This window comes from Alosa pseudoharengus, unplaced genomic scaffold, assembly GCF_046254945.1.
Source record: "Alosa pseudoharengus isolate Yale_2024_CS ecotype anadromous, Long Island Sound unplaced genomic scaffold, YU_APseudo_1.1 YU_APseudo_1.1_scf_7, whole genome shotgun sequence".
Lineage (NCBI taxonomy): Eukaryota > Metazoa > Chordata > Actinopteri > Clupeiformes > Clupeidae > Alosa > Alosa pseudoharengus.
Window position 1 is genome coordinate 16,244,174 of NW_027468859.1, and position 25,272 is coordinate 16,269,445.

General features: G+C 40.8%; 1 protein-coding gene across 1 annotated transcript in view; it reads right to left on the reverse strand.

The window, feature by feature from the left end:
* LOC143109207 (uncharacterized) overlaps nt 1-25,272 on the reverse strand; it is a 79,853-nt gene extending 54,581 nt beyond the window's left edge. The window contains exon 1 of the mRNA XM_076271863.1: nt 25,215-25,272. Within this exon, the coding sequence (XP_076127978.1) occupies nt 25,215-25,233 (19 nt within the window). The 5' untranslated portion in view covers nt 25,234-25,272. The remainder of the gene's footprint in view (nt 1-25,214) is intronic.

A 25,272-nucleotide genomic window follows, 5' to 3' on the forward strand; every position in this document is an offset into this window, starting at 1 on the left:
TGGTTGAATGATTGTGGTTGCCCTGCAACATTGCTTTAAAAGTTGCCCCATGCATCACCAAAGTAGCCTGGAAGCCAGCCTGAATTTAACTCCGCCCACAAAATATGAGGTCAGGAAATTCGGTCCTGTTGGACCTGTTGCATTGAGAAGCAACTATGTCCGAACCAGGGGGTCATTTCTAGAAAAGTTAGCAACGACGTTGCTCAACCACCATGGTACGACGCAACTTGCGACCAAACAACGACACTGTTACACCTGTTTCCAGAAAGCATCGTACCTGTGTCGCAATTCGCTACCTCCGACGTTCGAACACCATAGTTCCAACAACGTTGTTGATGATGCAGCGATACATATCATTGGTGGAAACAGTGGCAACGTGTAATACCCCACCCCCTAGAAATGTTCTGTCACGCCCTATGTCGACATGTTTCTAATCTAAACCGAGTGATTAATGCTGGTATTGTCATTGCCATCAGCCAAAACCTAAACCTATTGCAAGCATATAAAACAGTTAACTTAAGCAGACCAATATGAGTCATTATTTGTGTTAAATATCTATGTGTTGGAAAAAATATATAGCCTGGACAAATACCTGGGTATCCCATAGGTTATCAACTGTCTCGTGGCTTAACAGCAGCGCGTTGGTGCACTGCGCGCTCGGCCGGAGTTCGCATCCTATCTCATCTTTTCATCTCTGAGTAAGGCCTACGAGAAAATAGGTTTTGACCATACATATTTATGTATATAGTTACTCTACATCGAGAGACCATAGGTACAATACATCAGTCAAAAACAATTGAATCTACGTGTCACACTAGTTCACCTGCAGGTAGCGAGAAGCAAGAGGACAATCTCACATCATAAGAAAATCGAACCTACAACGTTGGGATAATAAGTCATCTGCTTTAGCCACTACACCATTTAACACTGCTGTTGTTAGGGACTGTGAAGATTATAATACTACAATCAAGGCAATACTTTAATTAACATAAATAGCAAGAATGAGCCAAGTAGGGGAGCAGTGTCTTAATCAAAATTAAGCTACAGGATAGATCAATCATTGAGTCACGAGATAAACATCCACTTCGCAAATGTTGGTTAGGCGGTTGTGATTTTTGGTTAGGCGCTCCGGACACCAACAGGAACTACCAAGGAACGACACAAGTGCGACTGCCTAGGGGCAGTAGTTCAAACGACCAAACTTTGCGTCCTTGTTTGCGATTGAGAGTTCGAACTACCCTTTCTAGAAACACCAAATCCAAGAACGATGGAGCGTACTACCAAGGTTGCGACGCAAGTTAGCAAACGATGCTTTCTGGAAACGACCCCCAGAGCAGTTCAAACCGACTTCACCAATCAAATTGCCATACGATGATGGACAAATGAGCAACGGAGCCTAGTCCATCACTTAACCTGAGTGTGCTTTGGTTGATTTTGTTTACGACAAAAAGCCTGTCGGTAGAGAAGCTAGACATTTAGATTTCGCTATTGTGTCTGTTGTAGGAGATATTGACTATCTGTTGAAACGCGCCCCATAATCACATCCTAATTCATGCCGTATCAGACAGGTTAAAAATCAACTAAGAGGGTCATGATTATACCTGATCTACGTTTTAGGACATCCTCAGCTGTCAGAGTCAGGTGTCAGACATCAGAAAAGGAAAAGGAGTCAGGTCTCAGGAAAACCGCTGTCAGGAAAAACTGATAACTTTTTATCCGAGACCTTTTCGTCTGTCTCCGCTTTTCCTGACAGCGGTTTTCCTGAGACCTGATGCCTTTCATCTGATGACTTACACCTGACTCTAACAGCTGAGGAGGGGTTGGAGGAGGATATCCTAAAATGTGCACCATACTGATCAACAGCGTTATACAGTACAAGATCAAGAATTTAGGGCAAGCATTGACAATGCCAGATACTTCATTCTCCATGTTAGGTCTCACATCACTTACAAAAGCGCACACGTCACTCAAAACTATACACTTCTGGAAATGGTCTCTTTGCATCACAACTTCACACACAAAATGAAATAGCTCTTTCCACACGCCAACTGTAGCCACACACAAGGATTTCACTCAAACTTACTTTGCTAAAACAGGTGTGCGTGACAAGCAGAGTAGCCTACACACGCTTCTGAAGGCTCATTTGCTATTTTAGACAACTTGTCCTGTCTATGTCAACTCGTTAAACATGGTCAGAACAAAGTATGCCTGCCCATAGGTGCAGAACGTTTAGCCTATTTGGCGCATGGTGAAAGAGACAGGCTAACATATTGGACATAACTAAAGAAGCTTATCTTACTTTAGCGAGGAAGACTGAGGATATGAATGCACACTGGGCATGAACAAGTCACAAACATGCAGAACTTTGCGGCATTCTTTTATTGCAATCTTACCGACCTGTGTTACCGTCATGTGAAAGATATTTCCCCAGATGAAATTTCAGACAATCCAATCAGCGGTGCGCTCTGACAAACACGCGCTTCTTGCCTACATGGAGTTTTTTCTTCTTCTTTTAGTTCATTCATTTAGTTTTCTTCCCTGTTTAGTCAATTTCATTAGCCATCATAAGAGTGATGAGGGTGTCATGTCTCCAACGGATCACTTCTAGACGTTCTCTCGTTCTTCCAATTTTCTTTTTTTGTTGTTGCCGTTTCGATTTTCTTTTAATTCTATACGTGTCCCTACAGCACCAATGTCGTTTTGCCAGATGTAGCCTATTGTACACAGACGATTCCAGCACTGACGTCTCTCCTGAAACTGCCCAGGTCCAACAGCTCCAACAGGTCAAACCGACTGCATGGTGGCTGCAGGGTCATGATATGCAGAAAAGTTGGGCTAGGGGAAACCCATATTTTCAATCTTCAGTTGCAGACTGATGTAAAGTCTGATGCCGAACACCCAGACTCAGAACATTGTCTGAAAGATGGGCTTCTAATCATAATTCTAATCATCAAAAAAGCAGTTGAAAATAATATATCACAAATTAGCGTATCAGACTGTTTAGTCGATTCCTAACTAATAACGTGTCTAGCCTATCTCTCCTAGCAATTCCGAAACTCATCAACAGAGTGCCGCAGCCAAGACGTCACACTTCTGTACAGGTGTGTTGCAGTTAACGCCTACTCAGACTAGTTTGCAATGTGCGTGTGTGCTTTCATTCGGATACAATAAAATGAAACACTGACATTAATTCACCATTCAGAGGCGTGGTAAGAAAGATACTATTATTACTACTAAACTAGTTGTAAACTGAAATTCCATTCTGAACATAGGCCTAGCCCTATTTGCTCAAATGTTGGACATTTATAACATATTAATACAATAATGTTACAATCCTAAAAACAGATGTTTCCATCAGATTGCCTACTGTTTCCTACCATCATGTTACACTCAGATGCCTATCATACAGAGCTGAATTTCTGAGAAGAAAATCCCAAATTCAGTATTTTAGAAAATTACATTATTTAAGACCAATACAAAAAAAGTTTTTTTTTAGAAATGTTGGCCTACTGAAAAGTATGAACATGAAAAGTATGAGCATGTACAGCACTCAATACTTAGTTGGGGCTCCTTTCGCCTGAATTACTGCAGCAATGCGGCATGGCATGGAGTTGATCAGTCTGTGACACTGCTCAGGTTGCTCTGATAGTGGCCTTCAGCTCTTCTGCATTGTTGGGTCTGGCGTATCGCATCTTCCTCTTCACAATACCCCATAGATTTTCTATGGGGTTAAGTTCAGGTGAGTTTGCTGGCCAATTAAGAACAGGGATACCATGGTCCTTAAACCAGGTACTGATAGCGTTGGCACTGTGTGCAGGTGCCAAGTCCTGTTAGAAAATGAAATCTGCATCTCCATAAAGTTGGTCAGCAGCAGGAAGCATGAAGTGCTCTAAAACTTCCTGGTAGACGGCTGCGTTGACCCTGGACCTCAGAAAACACAGTGGACCAACACCAGCAGATGACATGACACCCCAAACCATCACTGACTGTGGAAACTTTACACTGGACTTCAAGCAACGTGGATTCTGTGCCTCTCCTCTATTCCTCCAGACTCTGGGTCTGGGACTCTGGAATGAATGTATACATTATACATGTTTCACTCTTTGAATGGAATTACTGAAATAAATCAATTTTTTCATGATATTCTATTCTAATGATATGACCAGCACCTGTACTGTTTAAAGAAGTGGTTCAGGATTTTGGACATAGGACCTCATTTCCAAGTAAGCAATTTATGTGTGATATTTATCAGTGGAGACCGTTTTTAGCACGTTTCATCCAGTCCTTCTAATTGCAGAGTTTGCATGTGCTAGGCTAGCGCAAGTCAACGGTATGTGCTAGCCTGCCACTAAAAACAGTCTTACCCACTCCAACGTACACCCAAGGCAAATTCCAGACAATCAATTAGTCCTTGGGCCAAAGACCCAAAATATAGCATACCGGTACCATCTGGGTGGGCAAATTCTAGTTGTGATTTTTTTATACCTACACATCCCTAGTTTATGTTTTGATATGATAGACCTCTGAGATTGGTAGCTTTTTAGTGGTTATCACCTAATGAAGTAAACCACCCTCTAATTAGCCTGGGTGTTCCCATGCTGCCTTGCGCGCGATTTGATTCACGCTGCTAAGGCAGCCTGGAGACCATGGAGCAAATTTTCGCCTGAGATAGGGGACCAATCACAGAACAAGGGGGAAAGCAAGACGATGATGAGCTATGCACAGACGCATTTGATAGACATCCGTGGCACCCAATAAACGGATCTGGGCATTTTTTTCAAATACGAGAAAATGAACGTTTGGTTTCCAGACCACGTATCAATGAGAAGTGGTGGCGCTAGCCAGGCTACCCTCTAATATAAATCGCATTTTAGATGCCTGGTGCATATCCTGGTTGAAGCCATGGTTAAGACACTTGTCAGTGTTGTATAATATTGTGTTTGGTATCATCTTAAAGAGTACACCTAAGCTTTCATTTAAGCACATTGGTGAAGCCCTCTGACAAACACAGACGTCACTGGAGCTCTTTGAACCATCAAAAACACAACATTTTCCACAATTTCCGCCTAAACTATACACTTTCTTTATGCCCTGTGGCATCAAAGAACATTACAGATACAAAAGACATAAACTGAAATACTCTCTGGACTCCAAGGATTCTGGAAATGTATACTTTACCCATACTACTTCATTGTTGGATGTGATTTCAGGACTAAACTAAGAAGGATGACTTTGGCCAAAATTCCGCTCATGGAACTTCATTGGTTTGTTAGGTAGATGTGTAATTGTGTTTCTATTGTCATGCCAAGTGTAAATACATGAGTGTAAATGTAACATTTTGGCTACAGCTACATCAGGCACCCATATGTGATCTAGCTAAGTGTATAAGTTTAAATGGTAAGTAAGGTCATACGTTTATAACCATGGTAGGGAGTATACTCCAGCACCATCTTGCACAAAATAAAGTCCTGTGAGAATTTTGGTATGAAAGCAAGCCACTATGCTAGATGCCTCAAGGGGACCCTGATGGTTCATAAAAAGCATGGTGGCACTCTGGGAAATGGTGCGGTCAAATAGTTTTGACATATTTTGTGCTTTTGTTCGAACTGACATTTTCACGACACTTTAAAATCTATGTTGTCATTCTGTAGGCCAGTGGTCCCCAAACTTTTTCTTCCGAGGGCCAGCTCACTATGCCTGGCTCTAAGAGAGGACCAGAGACTCGGAGTAAATCAACCATAAATAGCTTAGTGCTGTGAACAACAGCAGTCTACCTTAGTTGAATATTCCATTACATTTAATCATAGGCTACTGCAATTTAATACCATTGCTAGCTGTGTTTATGTTGCCACCATGCCATATCAGTGTAAAATGTAGCTCAAATGAAATAATACTAATAAAAAGACTCTTTGCATACATAGCTCAAGTTGTGAACAAGCAATATCCTACAAATAATTTAAAGTTATCAAACTATAAGAGTTTTATGAAGTGCTGGCAAAAACATCTGAAATGACCACCATTCTAACTTTCACTCACCTGATGAGAACTTTGAACTCTGTATGAACATTTGAACATGTGAATAAAAAATAGAAATAATTATCCCAGAAAGTCCCAGAAATGAGTTGAATAGACATTATTTAGTTATTAACGAATAATTGATAAACTTTTAGAATACTTTGAGCAGCACTGATGCAGTCAGCATAGGCCTCTTACATTGTTTGCAGGTAGGCCTACATTTCATTCCGTTTTCGATGGCAAACGTGAAACAGCGCCAAAACCAAACAAAAAGAGTATTACATGTGTACAGTTAAGACTCGCCATAGAGAATGAATGGGGGAAATTACGGAGGTTGTAGTTTGACGATGTCTACTCCCGTGCGGGCCAGATGCTATATAGGCGGACATGTTTTTGGGGGCCACCTAAAATGAGTTGGCGGGTCGGGATTTGATATGCGTTTTCGCTATCCGCAGATCACTAAAGTTTGTTTTTATTACAATTCTGACAACATAGTGATAATATCACAACTTTTCTGTGCTATTGCTGGTTAATTTGATATCAAAAGCTTATGATTTGCTTGATAAACACTCTATTATATTCTACAAAATTTAACCCTACCCCCTAATTTCTAAAATATGTCAACATTTTTATCTATCCTTTGTCAATGTTCATGTATAATTTACCTAAACGTTTCAATGGACACTTGAAGCATGGACATGCGATGATCAAGTGAGGTGTTCCATGTACTTTAATGAAAGCAGCGTATGTGATTTGGACCTTGGACCTTTGGATCAATGACAACCACAGAAAGTTCCTCAGGTTTGCCTTTCGAGGTGTGGACTACAAGCCCTTCCATTTGGCCTTGCGCTCAGCCCTCACGTCTTTGTCACCGAAGAGGCTATCGCCCCACTCCTGGAAAAGGGTTTACGTCTGGCTACTTTTATCGACGACTGGCTGGTGGCTGCGGACTCGTGTCAGGAAGCACAGCAACATACGGCTCTCCTAACAAAGCACCTAATGTTACTGGGTTTCAGAATAAATTGGGAGAAAAGTGTTCTGCTCCCATGTCAAATCACCACCTTTATAGGGCTGTCTCTAAACTCTGTCTCATTCAGAGTGCGCCTGGGGAGCCACTGTGAAATTCAGGGTCTGCCTCAGACTCCAGGGTCTCATGGCGTCACCCTTGGTAGTCATACCACTTGGCCGCTTACATGTGAGCATCTCTGGGATTGCACCCCTCGCGTCATGGCCACGTTGCAATCTCAGCAGCCTGCTGCGCTGTGGACCTAGAAACGCCCACTCTTCCTCACAGAGGGAACCCCGAAGGACGCTGTCCTACACAGGATAGTGGTGACAACAGATGCCTTGTTAAGCGGCTGGGGAACTACTCCCAAGGACAGGTCGATAAATGGGCTGTGGGATGCACACATGCAATCTTTGCACATATACTGTTTAGAACTTATGGCAGTGTGGCTCACACTCAGACGTTTTCTGCCTGTGAGAGGGCATCATGTCCTGGTCAGAACAGACAACACCATCATGTCCTGGTCAGAACAGACAAAAATTATTATCCAGGGGCAATCCATGCTTTAGAGACTGGAAACTCCACAGCGATGTGGTGGCTCAAATCTGGCTGCGAACCGGTCGGGCGAAAGTGGACTTATTCGCCTCTGGGGAGAATGTGCAATATCCAATGTTTTTCTCCCGTTAGGTATAAATGTGTTGGCACACCAGTGGGCACGCGTCCTGCTCTATGCCTTCCCACCATTGGAACTGATCACTCCAACACCTATCAGGGTACGGTAACGGGGCCTCTTACTCATCCTCATAGCCCTATAGGGATACCAGGCAAGCCTGATGCTTTTTCTCTACAAAACTCCCCCTAGCATCTGTACGTGTCGATACGTGCACGAGCCCTCGCTCGGTCTGAAGCTCTTTTCCTTTTCTTTGCATCTTCCGTCAAGGGTTTTCGCTGCTTATTCGCCGGCTCTGCCATTATACACACGTTTGCAACAATCGCTAACATTTCGTTAGCCTGCCTCTGTGCTGTGGATGCAGGATGTAAACTGATCCTGCTTCTCGCGGGTACGATACACTGAACTTGCAAGTGGAATATTCTTCCTACAGGCAGTAGGGACGGGCGAGAGAGTCTTCATTTGCCCTGTAATGAGTCATTTAAACATATACCGACTTACGAAGATGATTAATTAACACGAAAACGTTGCCTGGTGTCCCTTTAAAGGCAAGCTGAGCATACACATTGCTCTACCATTCCCTTGTCAATCTGGAATTTGTCAAATGATAACAATTTGTTGGAACCTTGAGTCCATTTATCCCCTTTTAATGGCCCTATCATGACAGTCTAAAACACATGGTCACTGGCGAAAAGCTTATTTAAATTTAGTGGGATGTCCAGTCCACATTGGTGTTTTCGTTATTAAACGTCGGGCGGATGGCACAACAAGACATTCCTAGGTTTCTTAATCAGTCATGGGTGTGTTTTGGCACACATCTGTCATTCCCTTTAACAGATAGCGGTGCAACTTTCAACAGCGCATCAGTATTTTCATAGTCAGTGGCGCATTTGAAGGAATCTGCTTGCACGCCAGACCGTATGGAACAGTTATTCCACTAAACCATGCTTTACTAAAACCTAGCAGAGTATAGCCTACACACATTTGTGCTCGCCTATTATTTGAACTGATTGGCAAAGTAAAACTAACGTCACCGTGGTGTCAGTCAACAACAAAACAGTTATACACAGTTAATTACTTTCACTATTGACTGACAATGGGTTGCCATCGAAAACATAGCCTGGAAAAAGCAACACTTAGCCCAATAATGTTCGAATGACGTTTATCCTGCAGAGGAGTTGCCTACATTTCATGACTTCTTTAGCTGTTCAGCTCATATTTGCCTCTCCGTCATTACCAATTTGCAAATGATGGTAAATAACTACTCATTGTGAGATGTATTTCGTAATATCTTTATTCTAATTATGTTTCCTATGGTTATTGTGTAATTTGTAATGTTTTGCATGGATGTGCGCTGATGCGTGTTTGTGGATAAGAGAAGCATGGTGCGCTGTGCACCCGCCCATATCACTGTTGATAATGTGCCCTTAAAATAACATATAAACAACTCACCATGGACTTCTGACCAGGTTTCTCTTGGTCAGTGGCGTAATGTGTTTTAGGTAGTGTACGATAGCGATTTTTACGCACCAGAACCCTTCCTTAGGTCGTTAATTGCCACACCCCTGGGTATGTTGCTCAAAAAAAGAGACGCGCAAAATACGAATAAACTTTGCGCAGGGATAATAACCTGTTTCCCGCCATGCGCCAGGTTGGAAAATAGGGCCCTAAAAATATGTATAATATTGCCATGTGAAAAATGTTGTTTCTGTATGGTTGCACACCATATTTATGGTGTGAAGAGTAATTATCCATCAAATTCAATCAGATCAGTTACAAACAATAAAATATAGACCTAAATGAACATTTTAATAACAATAGTTCTATTTGTGTGTGCACAACTTTTTTTCCATGCTAAGGATGACCCAGCTACTTTACATAGGCTACCTGATGTAGCTGTAGCCAAAATGTAACATTTACACTCATGTATTTACACTTGGCATGACAATAGAAACACAATTACACATCTACCTAACAAACCAATGAAGTTCCATGAGCGGAATTTTGGCCAAAGTCATCCTTCTTAGTTTAGTCCTGAAATCACATCCAACAATGAAGTAGTATGGGTAAAGCATACATTTCCAGAATCCTTGGAGTCCAGAGAGTATTTCAGTTTCTGTCTTTTGTATCTGTAATATTCTCTGATGCCACAGGGCATAAAGAAAGTGTATAGTTTAGGCGGCAATTGTGGAAAATGTTGTGTTTTTGATGGTTCAAAGAGCTCCAGTGACCTCTGTGTTTGTCAGAGGGCTTCACCAATGTGCTTAAATGAAAGCTTAGGATGTACTCTTTGATACCAAATACAATATTATACAACACTGACAAGTGTCTTAACCATGGCTTCAACCAGGTTATGCACCAGGCGTCTAAAATGCGATTTATATTAGAGGGTGGTTTACTTCATTAGGTGATGACCACTAAAAAGCTACCAATCTCAGAGGTCTATCATATCAAAACATAAACTAGGGATGTGTAGGTATAAAAAAATCACAACTAGAATTTGCCCACCCAGATGATACCGGTATCTGGTCTGGCCAATGGACTAAATGTAAATGTCTGTGTTGATAGAATAGTGTAAGAAATACAACTACCCTCGCATTGCATTGCAATATACTTTGTTCCCTTAAGTTGGTAGTAGTCATTTTGCAACTCAGCGGCGGACTGATTACCAAGGCTACTACTAGGTATCCTTTATATGGCTCTGGGTATCCCCATTGGAGTGCGCTTTACTGTTTACTTTTCGGCGCAGTACTACTAACCGGAGCAAGTATAATTCCGCCGCTGCTAAGAAACTAGTCCCTCAAAATGTAATGCGATCATTGAAATGCAAGGATAGAATAATGTTAGAAATAAAACCAATAACACAGACATTTACATCGATAGGGTCTTACTAGTGGTGAGTGTCCCCGCCTGTCACGTGGGAGACCGGGGTTCGATTCCCCGACGGGGAGATGCTTCAGCCTTGTAGGGGCAGCCGTGGCCTACTGGTTAGCACTTCGGACCTGTAACCCTTGGAGGGTTGCCGGTTCAAACCCCGACCAGTAGGCACGGCTGAAGTGCACTTGAGCAAGACACATAACCCCTCACTGCTCCCCGAGCGCCGCTGTTGATGCAGGCAGCTCACTGCGCCGGGATTAGTGTGTGCTTCACCTCACTGTGTGTACACTGTGTGCTGTGTGTGTTTCACTAATTCACGGATTGGGATAAATGCAGAGAGAGATCCCTCGCTGGATCAAAAGAGTATATATACTTATACTTAGTCTGGCGTTATAATTTATTTGCCTCGGGTGTACTTTGGAGTGGGTAAGACTGTTTTAGTGGCAGGCTAGCACATACCGTTGACTTGGGCTAGCCTAGCACCTGCGAACTCTGCAATTAGAAGGACTGGATGAAACGTGTTGAAAATGGTCTCCACTGATAAATATCACACTTGCTTACTTGGAAATGAGGTCCTATGTCCAAAATCCTGAACCACCCCTTTAAGCAGTAGGCTATCTGTGCACATTTAGTCTGCTAGGGACACCCATACACAGCTGCATGACTAGCAGACACTTTGTGCTAATATTCAAATGCTCAGTTATGTGTCTAGTAATTTGACTTTGCAATATCTGGTGATCATTGTCATGCACTGCAAAAAGTGCAAAAATAAGTCAAAATCTTCTTAAATTAAGACACAAAAACAAGCAAATTTATCTGCCAATGGATTAAGAAAATGTACCTTAAAGGGTCCCTATGGCAATTTCTTCACTGTTTTCTCTACACAGCTCCCCCCTACAGATTCAGAGTATGTATTTTCTGACACTCCTCGCTCGATCAGTCTGCCGTTTCCTCTTTCCCTGTTCCTCCGACAACGGTTTACTCGCTTTCTGCTTCTTTTCGCTGGCTCTGCCATGACGAATGTCTGAGAAACTCCATCGCTACCTTGTTCTAGGCAGGTGCCTGGTATGTATGTGTGTAGTGCTGTAAAGCAATTTGTTACATCGCAAGACTTTCTGACTCTGAGGCCGGTGGATAGCCGGGCCAAAATTGGAAGGTGTTTTTTTCCGTCCACAGACGCTAGGGGGAAGCGAGACAGCCACCACCGTAGCTGTTAAGTTAGGGTAAATTAAGTTAAAAAATGGCATAGTTCCCCTTTAATTTAAGATGAGATTTAAGAGAAATTGTCTTAAATCTTACATTTTAAGATATATTTTCTTAATCCATTTTGTATGTCTCAATTTAAGAAGATTTTGACTTATTTTAAGTCAAATAATCTTACAAAGTAAGTAGCCTGGAAAATCTAGACCCTGGTCACCTAGAAAGATTAAGGGTCTGGCCACAAATAATGAAAATGGCCCAACTCGAGGGGCAGCACCAAGCATGCATTTGAAAATCTCACACTGCGACCAATGTTTACTGACTGATTTGTTGCAGCGCTGTCGTCACCTGTTTAGCTTGCCTCATGGCCCGCCTATATCAGATACACCAATGTGATTGGTTCGTCGTGATGCAAGGGGTAAATCAACACGCATTATTACTCATTGCTAGAGTGTGTCGCAGAGACAATTCAAATTGTGCTTTCGCGAGAGCTCTGCATTTCCAGGGTACAAAGTAAGTATCCTTCTACTAAAAACAATACCTAGTAAGATATCACTTTCTGTCCCCCTGGCTGTAACCTTTCGCAGTGCAGACATCGTCTTTGAGCTCACCAGGCTCCTCTGCACTGTGAACCTTGATGTCCATGGATGACCCATGATTACCTACATGAAATAGTCTATTACACATGACGTTGCGGCAACATTGGGTAAGTTACCTTCTGGCCTCATTTTAGTGGTCACACAAAGTTGTATTGGGGCTTGTTTCTAGAAAAGTTAGCAACGACGTTGCTCAACCACCGTGGTATGACGCAACCAAACAACAACAGTGTTACACCTGTTTCCAGAAAGCATCGTACCTGTGTCACAATTCGCTACCTCCGGTGTTCAAACACCGTAGTTCCAACAGCGTTGTTGATGTTGGTTGCAGCAGTGCATATCATTGGTGGAAACAGTGGCAATGTGTAATACCCCACTCCCTAGAAATTCTCTGCCACGGCCTATGTCTAATTTAAACCGAGTGATTAATGCTGCCATTGTCATTGCCATCAGTAAAAATCTAAACCTATTGCAAGCATATAAAACAGTTTACTTAAGCCAACCAACATGTGTCATTATTTGTGTTAAATATCTATGTTGGAAAAAATATAGCCTCCACGAATTTCAGGGTATCACAAGTTTTATTGACTGTCACATGGCTTAACGACAGCTCATCGGTGCTCTGCACACTCGACCGGCAGGCGCAGATCAATGCATAGGCTAGATGTGGCTGCAGCCTAGGGGCCCCATATGTGCCAGACTGCCAGGGGGGCCCCCCATTGGCCATAGAAGAAAAAGAAGAAAAACTTCTAAAGGTAGGAATACTGTATGTAGGCTAGTTCATAACTGCTGTGGCATTTGTTGTTGATTATTATAAACTGTCTGCTGGTGTAACAAATCGCAGGCTATGACTTTTGTTTGATGTTGGTTGTTGCTGTAAGGAAGTTGTCTGCAAGGATGTCTTGTCTGTGAGTATTTGGTGGTTCAATTGCTGCATTTTAGGATGCTGCCTGATGCAAGTAGGCCAGTTGTTACTGTAAGGACGTTGTCTTATGTGTGAGTAGGCCTAGTTGGTGGTTCAATTGCTGGTCTGTAAGGATGCTGCCTGGTGTGAGTAGGCCTGTTTGGTGTTCAGCTGTTGATGTACCAACATTGCAGTGATGTTGTATGAGTATCTGGTGGTTCAGTTGTATGTTGCCTTATATAGGCCATTTTGTGGGAGGGGGCCCTCACAGAAACTGTAGCCTAGGGGCCCATGACCACCTTAATCCTCCCCTGTCGACCGGAGTTCACATCCTATCTCTCCTTTTTACTCTTGAATAAGAGTAGTACTACGAGACACAACAATAGGTTTTGACCATACATATTTATGTATGTAATAACTCTACATCGAGAGACCAATAGGTACAAGACATCAGTAAAAAACAATTGAATCCACATGTCACACTAGTTCACCTGCAGGTAGCCAGAAGCAAGAGGACAATCTCACTTCATAAGAAAATTGAACCTACAACGCAGGGACAACAAGTCACCTCACACGGCCACTACACCATTTATCACTAGGCCTACTAATTTTAAGAGTCTGTGAAGATTATAATACTAGCCTATCAAAAAGCAAGTCAATACTCAAATTAACATAAATAGCAAGAATGGGGGAGTCAGTCTCTTAATGAAACTTAAGCTACATGATAAATCAATCATTGAGTCACAAGATAAACATCGACTTCGTAGTTTTTGGTTAGGCGGTTGTGATTTTTGGTTAGGCGCTCCAGACACCAACCGGATCTACCAAGGAACAACACAAGTGCGACTGCCCAGGGGCAGTAGTTCAATCTACCAAACTTTGCGTCCTTGTTTGCGATTGAGAGTTTGAACTACCTTTTCTAGAAACACCAAATCCAAGAACCAACTACTATGGTTGCGACGCAAGTTAGCCAACAATGCTTTCTAGAAATGAGCCCCAGATTGTTGTCATTTGATATCGTGATTAACATTGCAGCGATGTCATAAACTGGTTAACTGATAACTTTGCCAGTTTTTTTCTCTTTTTCAGTAGAAGGGAATCTGTTAAATCAGTCACTTATTGGGCAGAATGTTTTGTTTAGTTAAACTGCATGTGTCAGTGAAGGCTAAGCCTCAGCATAAAGGTATCTTGATTATTCATGTGGGTACCTGATGAATTATGAAGGGTGGTAGATATCTGCTAAAATGGGAGATTTGATGCCCCAGACAATTACTGGATTGTGCATGTAAATGGGCTATTACAACGGTTTACCTAAAAAGTAAATAAAATATTAAAACATGAAAAACTGCTTGATTTCTGTATCAGGAGCCTCCTATAACATCTGAAAGATGAAAACAAATGTTCAGTTTTTTCTATTCTTGGGTTTTACAGGGTTAATAAATCAACAGGCAAGACTTGAGCAAGAAAAAAATCAGGTAATCCTGTTAGAGAGTAAGCTATTTTCAGACATGCTACATTCCATACACATTCTGTGGGTGGGATGTACAAGTGTTCAACACAGGTAATTACACAGAGGATCCACAGCGAGGGAGTGGACTTGTTGACGTTTCTATCAAGTGCTGTCACTCAAGATACCAACGAGTTTGTCCGAAAAAAAAAAAAACATGAAACAAATCTACTACTATTCACATAAGCTACTCCGTAGCACACAAATAAATGCATGTCAATGCATTAAACACGGTCATACAGTAGTACAAACAAATTGCCATGCCTACCATTTCCATAAATTAGTCCTACCAGGAAATACAATCTGATTTGCCACAGCGTGCAGGATGAATAAAAAACAGGCACATTTCCAGGCGGTAGTACTGTAGTTCCCAGAAGTTAATCATCAGTATGCAAACTGGAACTGATGGCATGGGAAATGTTGTCTCATGCTTCACATACTGTACATCTACTACTGCCTAGTAGCAGTTCAAATTAGGCTGGGCATCTAAAGAGCCTTCAGTAGACTAAACCTGTTGTTCACTGCATGGTCAACCAAACTGACCAAGATATAATTTGAGACATCTTTCCTACTTCAGACCTGTCCACTCATCACTTCTCATCTTCAATCTTCTTGCTCCCTCCCTTTTGTTCTTTCTTCCTCTTCTCCTCATTCTCCTTAGTCCTAATCCTCCTCTTATTTCTCCTTCACCTCATTCACTAGTCCTAATCCTCCTCTTATTCCCCATTCAGCTCATTCACCTTAGTCCTAATGCTCCTCTTATTTCTCTTTCACCTTATTATCCTTAGTCCTAATGCTCCTCCTATTTCTCCTTCACCTCATTCTCCTTAGTCCTAATCCTCCTCTTATTCCCCATTCACCTCATTCTCCTTAGTCTTAATCCTCCTCATCCTCCTTATCATTAAACATTATTCACAAAATTGACCTCCACTATTACACACACCAAAATCCAAACCCGAATCCTCTTTATAGTGTTGAAGCTCTGATGTGTGTTAAGACATTCTGGGTGCAGGTAAATGATGAATGCATATAGATATTCCAGGTATGTTTAGCAAACAACACAACCACTGGTATTGAATTATGTGTCTAATGTAGATAACAATATTTTGTTGTATGCAGTACAACAAAGTATGTTTATGTCAAACATAGTGTTAAGAAGACCATGTGCTTATTATTCAGGATAGAAATTGGCTAGGAGTTAGTGGTTTCGGAATTTGTTCGGAAGTTCCAGTTTTTGTGTCTGAGTAATTGTGAAAAACTGTAACCACTCTAACCGGTTTAAATTTTCAGAGCACAGGGACAGGAATCTACAAACAGCTTTCTGCTCATTAGAGTCTGGCTTCTATGGCATACCGATTGAGCATTTATTCTGATATCTTGATATCAGGCATAATTGTCATGTACATGTAAGCCATTTTTGTCAACTAGTTAACTAGTGAGCCATGTTTGTGTGAACTAGTTAACTATTGAGGGCCAAAATATGCACACTAGTTAACTAGTGAGCCAAAAGGCTCACTAGTTAACTAGTGAACACATTTTAGCTTCACTAGTTAACTAGTGAGAACCAGAAATGCCCACTAATTAACTAGTAAAGGCCAAAATGCATACCAGTCAGCTAGTTGAAGGCGTTTGGGTGTCACTAGTTAACTAGTGACAGCCAAAAATGTGCACATGTTTACTAGTGAAGGCAAAACACCTCACTAGTTAACTAGTTGCAGTAGGTCAATGTCACTAGTTAACTAGTGAACCATAAATGGCTGACTAGCTAGCTAGGTGATGGCAGTAGGCTCACTAGTTAACTAGTTGATGCATCATTTGTCCAAACTAGTTAACTAGTGAGGTCATACATGTATACTAGTAAACTAGTTCAAGACAAAATTCACACTAGTCAACTAGTGGCACAGAATTCAAATTAGGAGGCAGAGAATTCCGGAAATTGAGGCTTTCTATTGGCTCCCTATGTCCAAATAGAACATGACAACCAATCACAGTGCAGAATTTCACAAAATCCCACCCACAACATTTGTATGTGGCACACAAGTTAACATGCTGGCCAAAGGAACTCTAGCTAGTAAACTAGTGGCTTCAGTGTGACACTTACATGTAAACTAGTGAAGGCAGAACTGCTCACTAGTTAACTAGTGAAGACACAAATGCCCACTAGTTAACTAGTAAGGTCTAAAAAGTGTCACTAGTGTGTCACTAGTGTGCACCAAAACACCCACTAGTGAACTAGTGATGGCAATTTCCATTCGACTAGTTAACTAGTGAGGTGCAAAAAGTGTCACTAGTTTACTAGTGTGCCCCAAAATGCCCACTAGTTAACTAGTGAAGGCCATTTCAGCCCCACTAGTTAACTAGTGAGATGCCAAAACGCTCACTTGTTAACATGTAAAGGCCAAAATGCCCACTAGTTTACTAGTGAGGGTGTTGTGGGCCTTACTAGTTAACTAGTGGCATGCATATTTTGTTCACTAGTTAACTAGTTACACCTAAAAACACAAACAAGCTGACCGTTTTTGCCCACTAGTTAACTAGTGTAACAATTTAAGTCTCACTAGTTTGCATGTGTATGGAAAGCCGATTGAGCATTTATTCTGATATCTTGATATCAGGCATAATTGTCATGTACATGTAAGCCATTTTTGTCAACTAGTTAACTAGTGAGCCATGTTTGTGTGCACTAGTTAACTAGGGAGGGCCAAAATATGCACACTAGTTAACTAGTGGGAGCCAAAAGGCTCACTAGTTAACTAGTGAACACATTTTAGCTTCACTAGTTAACTAGTGAGAGCCAGAAATGTCTACTAGTTAACCAGTAAAGGCCAAAATGCATACCAGTCAGCTAGTTGAAGGCTTTTGGGTCTCACTAGTTAACTAGTGACAGCCAAAAAATTGCACATGTTTACTAGTGAAGGCAAAACACCTCACTAGTTAACTAGTTGCAGTAGGTCAATGTCACTAGTTAACTAGTGAACCATAAATGGCTTACTAGCTAGCTAGGTGATGGCAGCAGGCTCACTAGTTAACTAGTTGGTGCATCATTTGTCCAAACTAGTTAACTAGTGAGGTCATAAATGTATACTAGTAAACTAGTTCAAGACAAAATTCACACTAGTCAACTAGTGGCGCAGAATTCAAATTAGGAGGCGGAGAATTCTGGAAATTGAGGCTTTCTATTGGCTCTCTATGTCCAAATAGAACATGACAACCAATCACAGTGCAGAATTTCACGAAATCCCACCCACAACATTTGCATGTGGCACACAAGTTAACATGCTGGCTAAAGGAACTCTAGCTAGTAAACTAGTGGCTTCAGTGTGACACTTACATGTAAACTAGTGAAGGCAGAACTGCTCACTAGTTAACTAGTGAAGACACAAATGCCCACTAGTTAACTAGTGAGGTCTAAAAAGTGTCACTAGTTTACTAGTGTGCACCAAAACACCCACTAGTGAACTAGTCATGGCAATTTCCATTCGACTAGTTAACTAGTGAGGTGCAAAAAGTGTCACTAGTTTACTAGTGTGCCCCAAAATGCCCACTAGTTAACTAGTGAAGGCCATTTCAGCCCCACTAGTTAACTAGTGAGATGCCAAAACGCTCACATGTTAACATGTAAAGGCCAAAATGCCCACTAGTTTACTAGTGAGGGTGTTGTGGGCCTTACTAGTTAACTAGTGGCATGCATATTTTGTTCACTAGTTAACTAGTTACACCTAAAAACACAAACAAGCTGACCGTTTTTGCCCACTAGTTAACTAGTGTAACAATTTAAGTCTCACTAGTTTGCATGTGTATGGAAAGCCGATTGAGCATTTATTCTGATATCTTGATATCAGGCATAATTGTCATGTACATGTAAGCCATTTTTGTCAACTAGTTAACTAGTGAGCCATGTTTGTGTGAACTAGTTAACTAGGGAGGGCCAAAATATGCACACTAGTTAACTAGTGGGAGCCAAAAGGCTCACTAGTTAACTAGTGAACACATTTTAGCTTCACTAGTTAACTAGTGAGAGCCAGAAATGTCTACTAGTTAACCAGTAAAGGCCAAAATGCATACCAGTCAGCTAGTTGAAGGCTTTTGGGTCTCACTAGTTAACTAGTGACAGCCAAAAAATTGCACATGTTTACTAGTGAAGGCAAAACACCTCACTAGTTAACTAGTTGCAGTAGGTCAATGTCACTAGTTAACTAGTGAACCATAAATGGCTTACTAGCTAGCTAGGTGATGGCAGCAGGCTCACTAGTTAACTAGTTGGTGCATCATTTGTCCAAACTAGTTAACTAGTGAGGTCATAAATGTATACTAGTAAACTAGTTCAAGACAAAATTCACACTAGTCAACTAGTGGCGCAGAATTCAAATTAGGAGGCGGAGAATTCTGGAAATTGAGGCTTTCTATTGGCTCTCTATGTCCAAATAGAACATGACAACCAATCACAGTGTAGAATTTCACGAAATCCCACCCACAACATTTGCATGTGGCACACAAGTTAACATGCTGGCTAAAGGAACTCTAGCTAGTAAACTAGTGGCTTCAGTGTGACACTTACATGTAAACTAGTGAAGGCAGAACTGCTCACTAGTTAACTAGTGAAGACACAAATGCCCACTAGTTAACTAGTGAGGTCTAAAAAGTGTCACTAGTTTACTAGTGTGCACCAAAACACCCACTAGTGAACTAGTCATGGCAATTTCCATTCGACTAGTTAACTAGTGAGGTGCAAAAAGTGTCACTAGTTTACTAGTGTGCCCCAAAATGCCCACTAGTTAACTAGTGAAGGCCATTTCAGCCCCACTAGTTAACTAGTGAGATGCCAAAACGCTCACATGTTAACATGTAAAGGCCAAAATGCCCACTAGTTTACTAGTGAGGGTGTTGTGGGCCTTACTAGTTAACTAGTGGCATGCATATTTTGTTCACTAGTTAACTAGTTACACCTAAAAACACAAACAAGCTGACCGTTTTTGTCCACTAGTTAACTAGTGGAACAATTTAAGTCTCACTAGTTTGCATGTGTGGCAGTAAAGCAGCTCACTAGTTAACTAGTGCCTGAAACGGCTATTATGCAAATTCTAATGAGAGGGTGGGTAGAAGACTCCTATTGGATATTATGTAAGAAACCCACCCAGTCTATATGTAAATTTACTGTTCATAGCCTCGCGATCAGGTCCTGATGGGTGCCCCTAGTGGCTAAAGTGACACACTGCTCTGCAACGGTACTTCAGTATAGATAGTAAAGCAGAGCCTGCAGTATGCAGTATCTCATATTCTGTCAAAATGGTTTTTAATAATAACAGGGAAACCCCATGCAAGGGATCGATTTTAATTTTATTCTTTGTTTATTGTTGCTAGGCAACCACAGACATGTATCCATTCAGTCGCGCTTTTCTGATTAATAACTGAAAAACAAAAGATTGTACACATTAACTGCACACATTAACTGCACATGGTTTCAAAAGTAATTAAAAGCTCAAGAAAAAAATTCATGCACTTCTAAAGAATTGAACCCTGGTCTCCCACATGATCTCCTGCTGCTTAACCACTTGAGCTAGACTTGCCACATCAGCAATGCTATCATCAATGTTCATGTTACTGAAAGGTTTCGTTGCTAGGCAACCATATACAAATGCCTCCAGTTTTATCGCGATTTTCAGACTAATAACTGAAAAACTAAAGATTGTAGACATTAACTGAACGAAGATTATAGCAATACACCACAACTTTGTCACTAGACGTGTTATCAAAACATATTTTTATGCTCAAACGATCTTAGTTTATAAAAGTTTGCTCTTAGAACAGCCTGGATGAAGTCAGCCATGTTTTCTAGGTTTCTGAGTCCTAAATGGACCAATCAAAATCCTTGTTCCGCCTTCTTCATTTGCATGCAAGTGCGACATTGCGCACTAGTTAACTAGTGGGACAATGTTACGTCCCACTAGTTAACTAGTTGCACAAAATGCAAGCCATTTGTGCAGACATCCCAACCTGCAAAAAGCCATTTCAGGGAGGTACCCCCCCCAAAAAAAAAAAGAAGTAAAAAAAAAAGTAAATAAATAAAAAATAAAATAAATATCAATAAAAAAATACTTTAGCCTTCTTAGATACTGAAATAGTGATGAATAGCCTATGTTTGTTAATTAATTGTCTCTACTCAGCACACCAAATACGGAAGGCCTATTAGAAATTGTGATAATAAAATATGTAGATTTTGGTAGTTTGGTCTTTATGTAGCCTTGGCAAATAGCCAGTAGGCTAGTCTGGAATAATATGCAGATGAAATGACACTTGTTAAACTCACCTCAGCATGTCTTTTGCAATCATTTAACCCGCCAAAGTCACTGTTAGCCTACAAACAGTGCAGCATGCAAGACTATTGTTATTTTGAACTCTTATAAGACAAGGGTACACTTTCGTGTAGTCTGATGTGAAATGGGTCCTTTTTGGGGGGCACTCTGCCTCTGCCATGACGCTCCTGTTCCTACTGAACTGAACATGAAACAGGCCAATCAGGATGCTCTCTGTCTTGAACAGCCACACACGCACTACCTCTCTCTCTCTCTCCATCCCCGTCGTGTGCGCGCTACACTCAGATGCACACACGATTTGAAGTTTCGGTCTCGTGTGCGCGCTCTTGCTCGCTCGCTCTAGATTCCGGGAGATTTTATCTAATTTGCGGGCATCAGGGAGCCGTTATCAATATGCGGGAGACTCCCGGAACTTCCGGGAGACTTGGGATGTCTGGTTTGTGTATTTATTCAAATTCCACTAGTTTACTAGTGTGAATGCCATTTTTCTCCTGCTAGTTCATTATGGACAGTGTTTTGTCCTCACTAGCTAACATGTAAGGCTCAAAATGCCCTCTATAAGCTAGTGAAAGGCATTAATAATGCAGATATGCTCACTAGTTAACTACTGAGCATGTCCTGTTCCATTACTAGTAAACTAGTAAGGCCAAACATGTCAACTAGTTAACTAGTGAAGGCCAATGTGTCACTAGTTAACTAGTAAGAGTACCTTTTGCATTACCAGTAAACTAGATAGCTCCAAAAACAGCCACTAGTGTGTCTTGTGCACACTAGTTAACTAGTGAGCTGCTTTACTGCCACACATGCAAACTAGTGAGACTTAAATTGTTCCACTAGTTAACTAGTGGACAAAAACGGTCAGCTTTTTTGTGTTTTTAGGTGTAACTAGTTAACTAGTGAACAAAATATGCATGCCACTAGTTAACTAGTAAGCCCCACAACACCCTCACTAGTAAACTAGTGGGCATTTTGGCCTTTACATGTTAACATGTGAGCGTTTTGGCATCTCACTAGTTAACTAGTGGGGCTGCAATGGCCTTCACTAGTTAACTAGTTTGGACAAAGGATGCATCAACTAGTTAACTAGTGAGCCTGCTGCCATCACCTAGCTAGCTAGTAAGCCATTTATGGTTCACTAGTTAACTAGTGACATTGACCTACTCCAATTAGTTAACTAGTGAGAAGTTTTGCCTTCACTAGTAAACATGTGCACATTTTTGGCAGTCACTAGTTAACTAGTGAGACCCAAAAGCCTTCAACTAGCTGACTGGTATGCATTTTGGCCTTTACTAGTTAACTAGTGGACATTTCTGGCTCTCACTAGTTAACTAGTGAAGCTAATATGTGTTCACTAGTTAACTAGTGGGCATTATGCTGTCACTAGTTAACTAGTGTGCACAAACATGGCTCACTAGTTAACTAGTTGACAAAAATGGCTTGCATGTTGGCCTGATATCAAGATATCAGAATAAATGCCCAAGTGGCTGGCCAAATTACATAGAAGTTAACAAGTGGGAATTTGACATTCAGTAATCAGCTAGTAAACATTTTTGTACCTTACTAGTTGATTAGTAAAATATAGACGTCTTTAAACTAGTTAACTAGTGCACATTTCAGTGTCCACTAGTTAACTAGTGAACATGCTGAGCATTACTAGTTAACTAGTAAGATATGAAACATATGAACTAGTTAACTAGAGAGAATTTGGGCCTTACTAGTTAACTAGTGAGCATTTTGGCTGTCACTAGTTAACTAGTTCACACAGAAATGGCTCACTAGTTAACTAATGGACAGAAATGGCTTGCATGTACATGACAATTATGCCTGATATCAAGATATCTGAATAAATGCTCAATCGGCTTGCCATACACCACTGACTGCCACACATGCAAACTAGTGAGACTTCAATTGTTCCACTAGTTAACTAGTGGACAAAAACGGTCAGCTTGTTTCTCTTTTTAGGTGTAACTAGTTTTAACTAGTGAACAAAATATACATGCCACTAGTTAACTAGTAAGGCCTACAACACCCTCACTAGTAAACTAGAGGGTATTTTTGCCTTTACATGTTAACAAGAGACCATTTTGGCATCTCACTAGCTAACTAGTGGGGCTGAAATAGCCTTCAATAGTTAACTAGTGGGCGTTTTGGAGCACACTAGTAAACTAGTGACACTTTTTGCACCTCACTAGTTAACTAGTCGAATGGAAATTGCCATCACTAGTTTCCTAGTGGGTGTTTTGGTGCACACTAGTAAACTAGTGACACTTTTAGACCTCACTAGTTAACTAGTGGGCATTTGTGTCTTCACTAGTTAACTAGTGAGCAGTTCTGCCTTCAGTAGTTTACATGTAAGTGTCACATTGAAGCCACTAGTTTACTAGTTAAAGTTCCTTTGGCCAGCATGTTAACTTGTGTGCCACATGCAAATGTTGTGGGTGGGATTTTGTGAAATTCTGCACTGTGATTGGTTGTCATGTTCTATTTGGACATAGGGAGCCAATAGAAAGCCTCAATTTCCAGAGTTCTCCGCCTCCTAATTTTAATTCTGCGCCACTAGCTGACTAGTATGAATTTAGACTTCAACTAGTTTACTAGTATACATTTATGACCTCACTAGTTAACTAGTTTGGACAAAGGATGCATCAACTTGTTAACTAGTGAGCCTGCTGCCATCACCTAGCTAGCTAGTAAGCCATTTAAGGTTCACTAGTTAACTAGTGACATTGACCTACTCCAACTAGTTAACTAGTGAGGAGTTTTGCTTTCACTAGTAAACATGTGCACATTTTTGGCTGTCACTAGTTATCTAGTGAGACCCAAAACCTTTTAACTAGCTGACTGGTATGCATTTTGGCCTTTACTAGTTAACTAGTGGACATTTCTGGCTCTCACTAGTTAACTAGTGAAGCTAATATGTGTTCACTAGTTAACTAGTGGGCATTTATGCTGTCACTAGTTAACTAGTGTGCACAAACATGGCTCACTAGTTAACTAGTTGACAAAAATGGCTTGCATGTTGGCCTGATATCAAGATATCAGAATAAATGCTCAAGCGGCTGGCCAAATTACATAGAAGTTAACAAGTGGGAATTTGACATTCAGTAGTCAGCTAGTAAATATTTTTGTACCTTACTAGTTGACTAGTAAAATATAGAAGTCTTTAAACTAGTTAACTAGTGCACATTTCAGTGTCCACTAGTTAACTAGTGAACATGCTGAGCATTACTAGTTAACTAGTAAGATATGAAACATATGAACTAGTTAACTAGAGAGAATTTGGGCCTTACTAGTTAACTAGTGGGCATTTTGGCTGTCACCAATTAACTAGTTCACACAGAAATGGCTCACTAGTTAACTAGTGGACAGAAATGGCTTGCATGTACATGACAATTATTCCTGATATTAAGATATCTGAATAAATGCTCAATCGGCTTGCCATAGGCTTCAGTTTGTGGCTAACCTCTATTTTCCTTTTTATTTGTTAACACAAAAAACATACTCAGGCTTATACTGGTTATTGTTTGTTTAGTTTCATTTGCGACAAATTCTTATTTAGTTGTGACATACAAAATGCAACAAAAAAGCATACTTTGCACATTTGACTTGGTACATTTCTTCATTGCTAAGATGCTCTTAATGAAACTGGGAAGGTGAAACTTCACCTTCTTAGCACAGCAGAAGTCATCTCCTGATAATGTAATTATTTTACACAATTTAACATTTAACAAGCTCTCAAAACTCCAAACTCTATTGGATTAACTGTGAATAATGATTGACTGAATAATATCTGATGTCTGTTTAACAACTTGTTATATTATGTTATAAGGAAATATTATCTTATTTTGGAAGTTTTTTTTAGTGTTAGAGGTTTTTCTAAACAAAACATGTAATTTTGACCAAAGAGCTTCTGTTTAGGCCTTAATTGTTTTAAAAATGTGATTTCAGAGTTGACAGAAACTTTAAAGCAAAAACATTTTTTGTCTTACTCCATACACTACACTACACACTACTCCAAGACCATACATTATATTGCACCGCTGCATCATGCAGAGTTATTTCAATTGATGTGCATTAATGTGTTAATTTATGGTACATAAATAACATAGTAATCAAAATACTTACCCGTAAATCCCTTGTTCATTCACAACTGATGAAGATCCTCACATGTTGTCACTTTAGG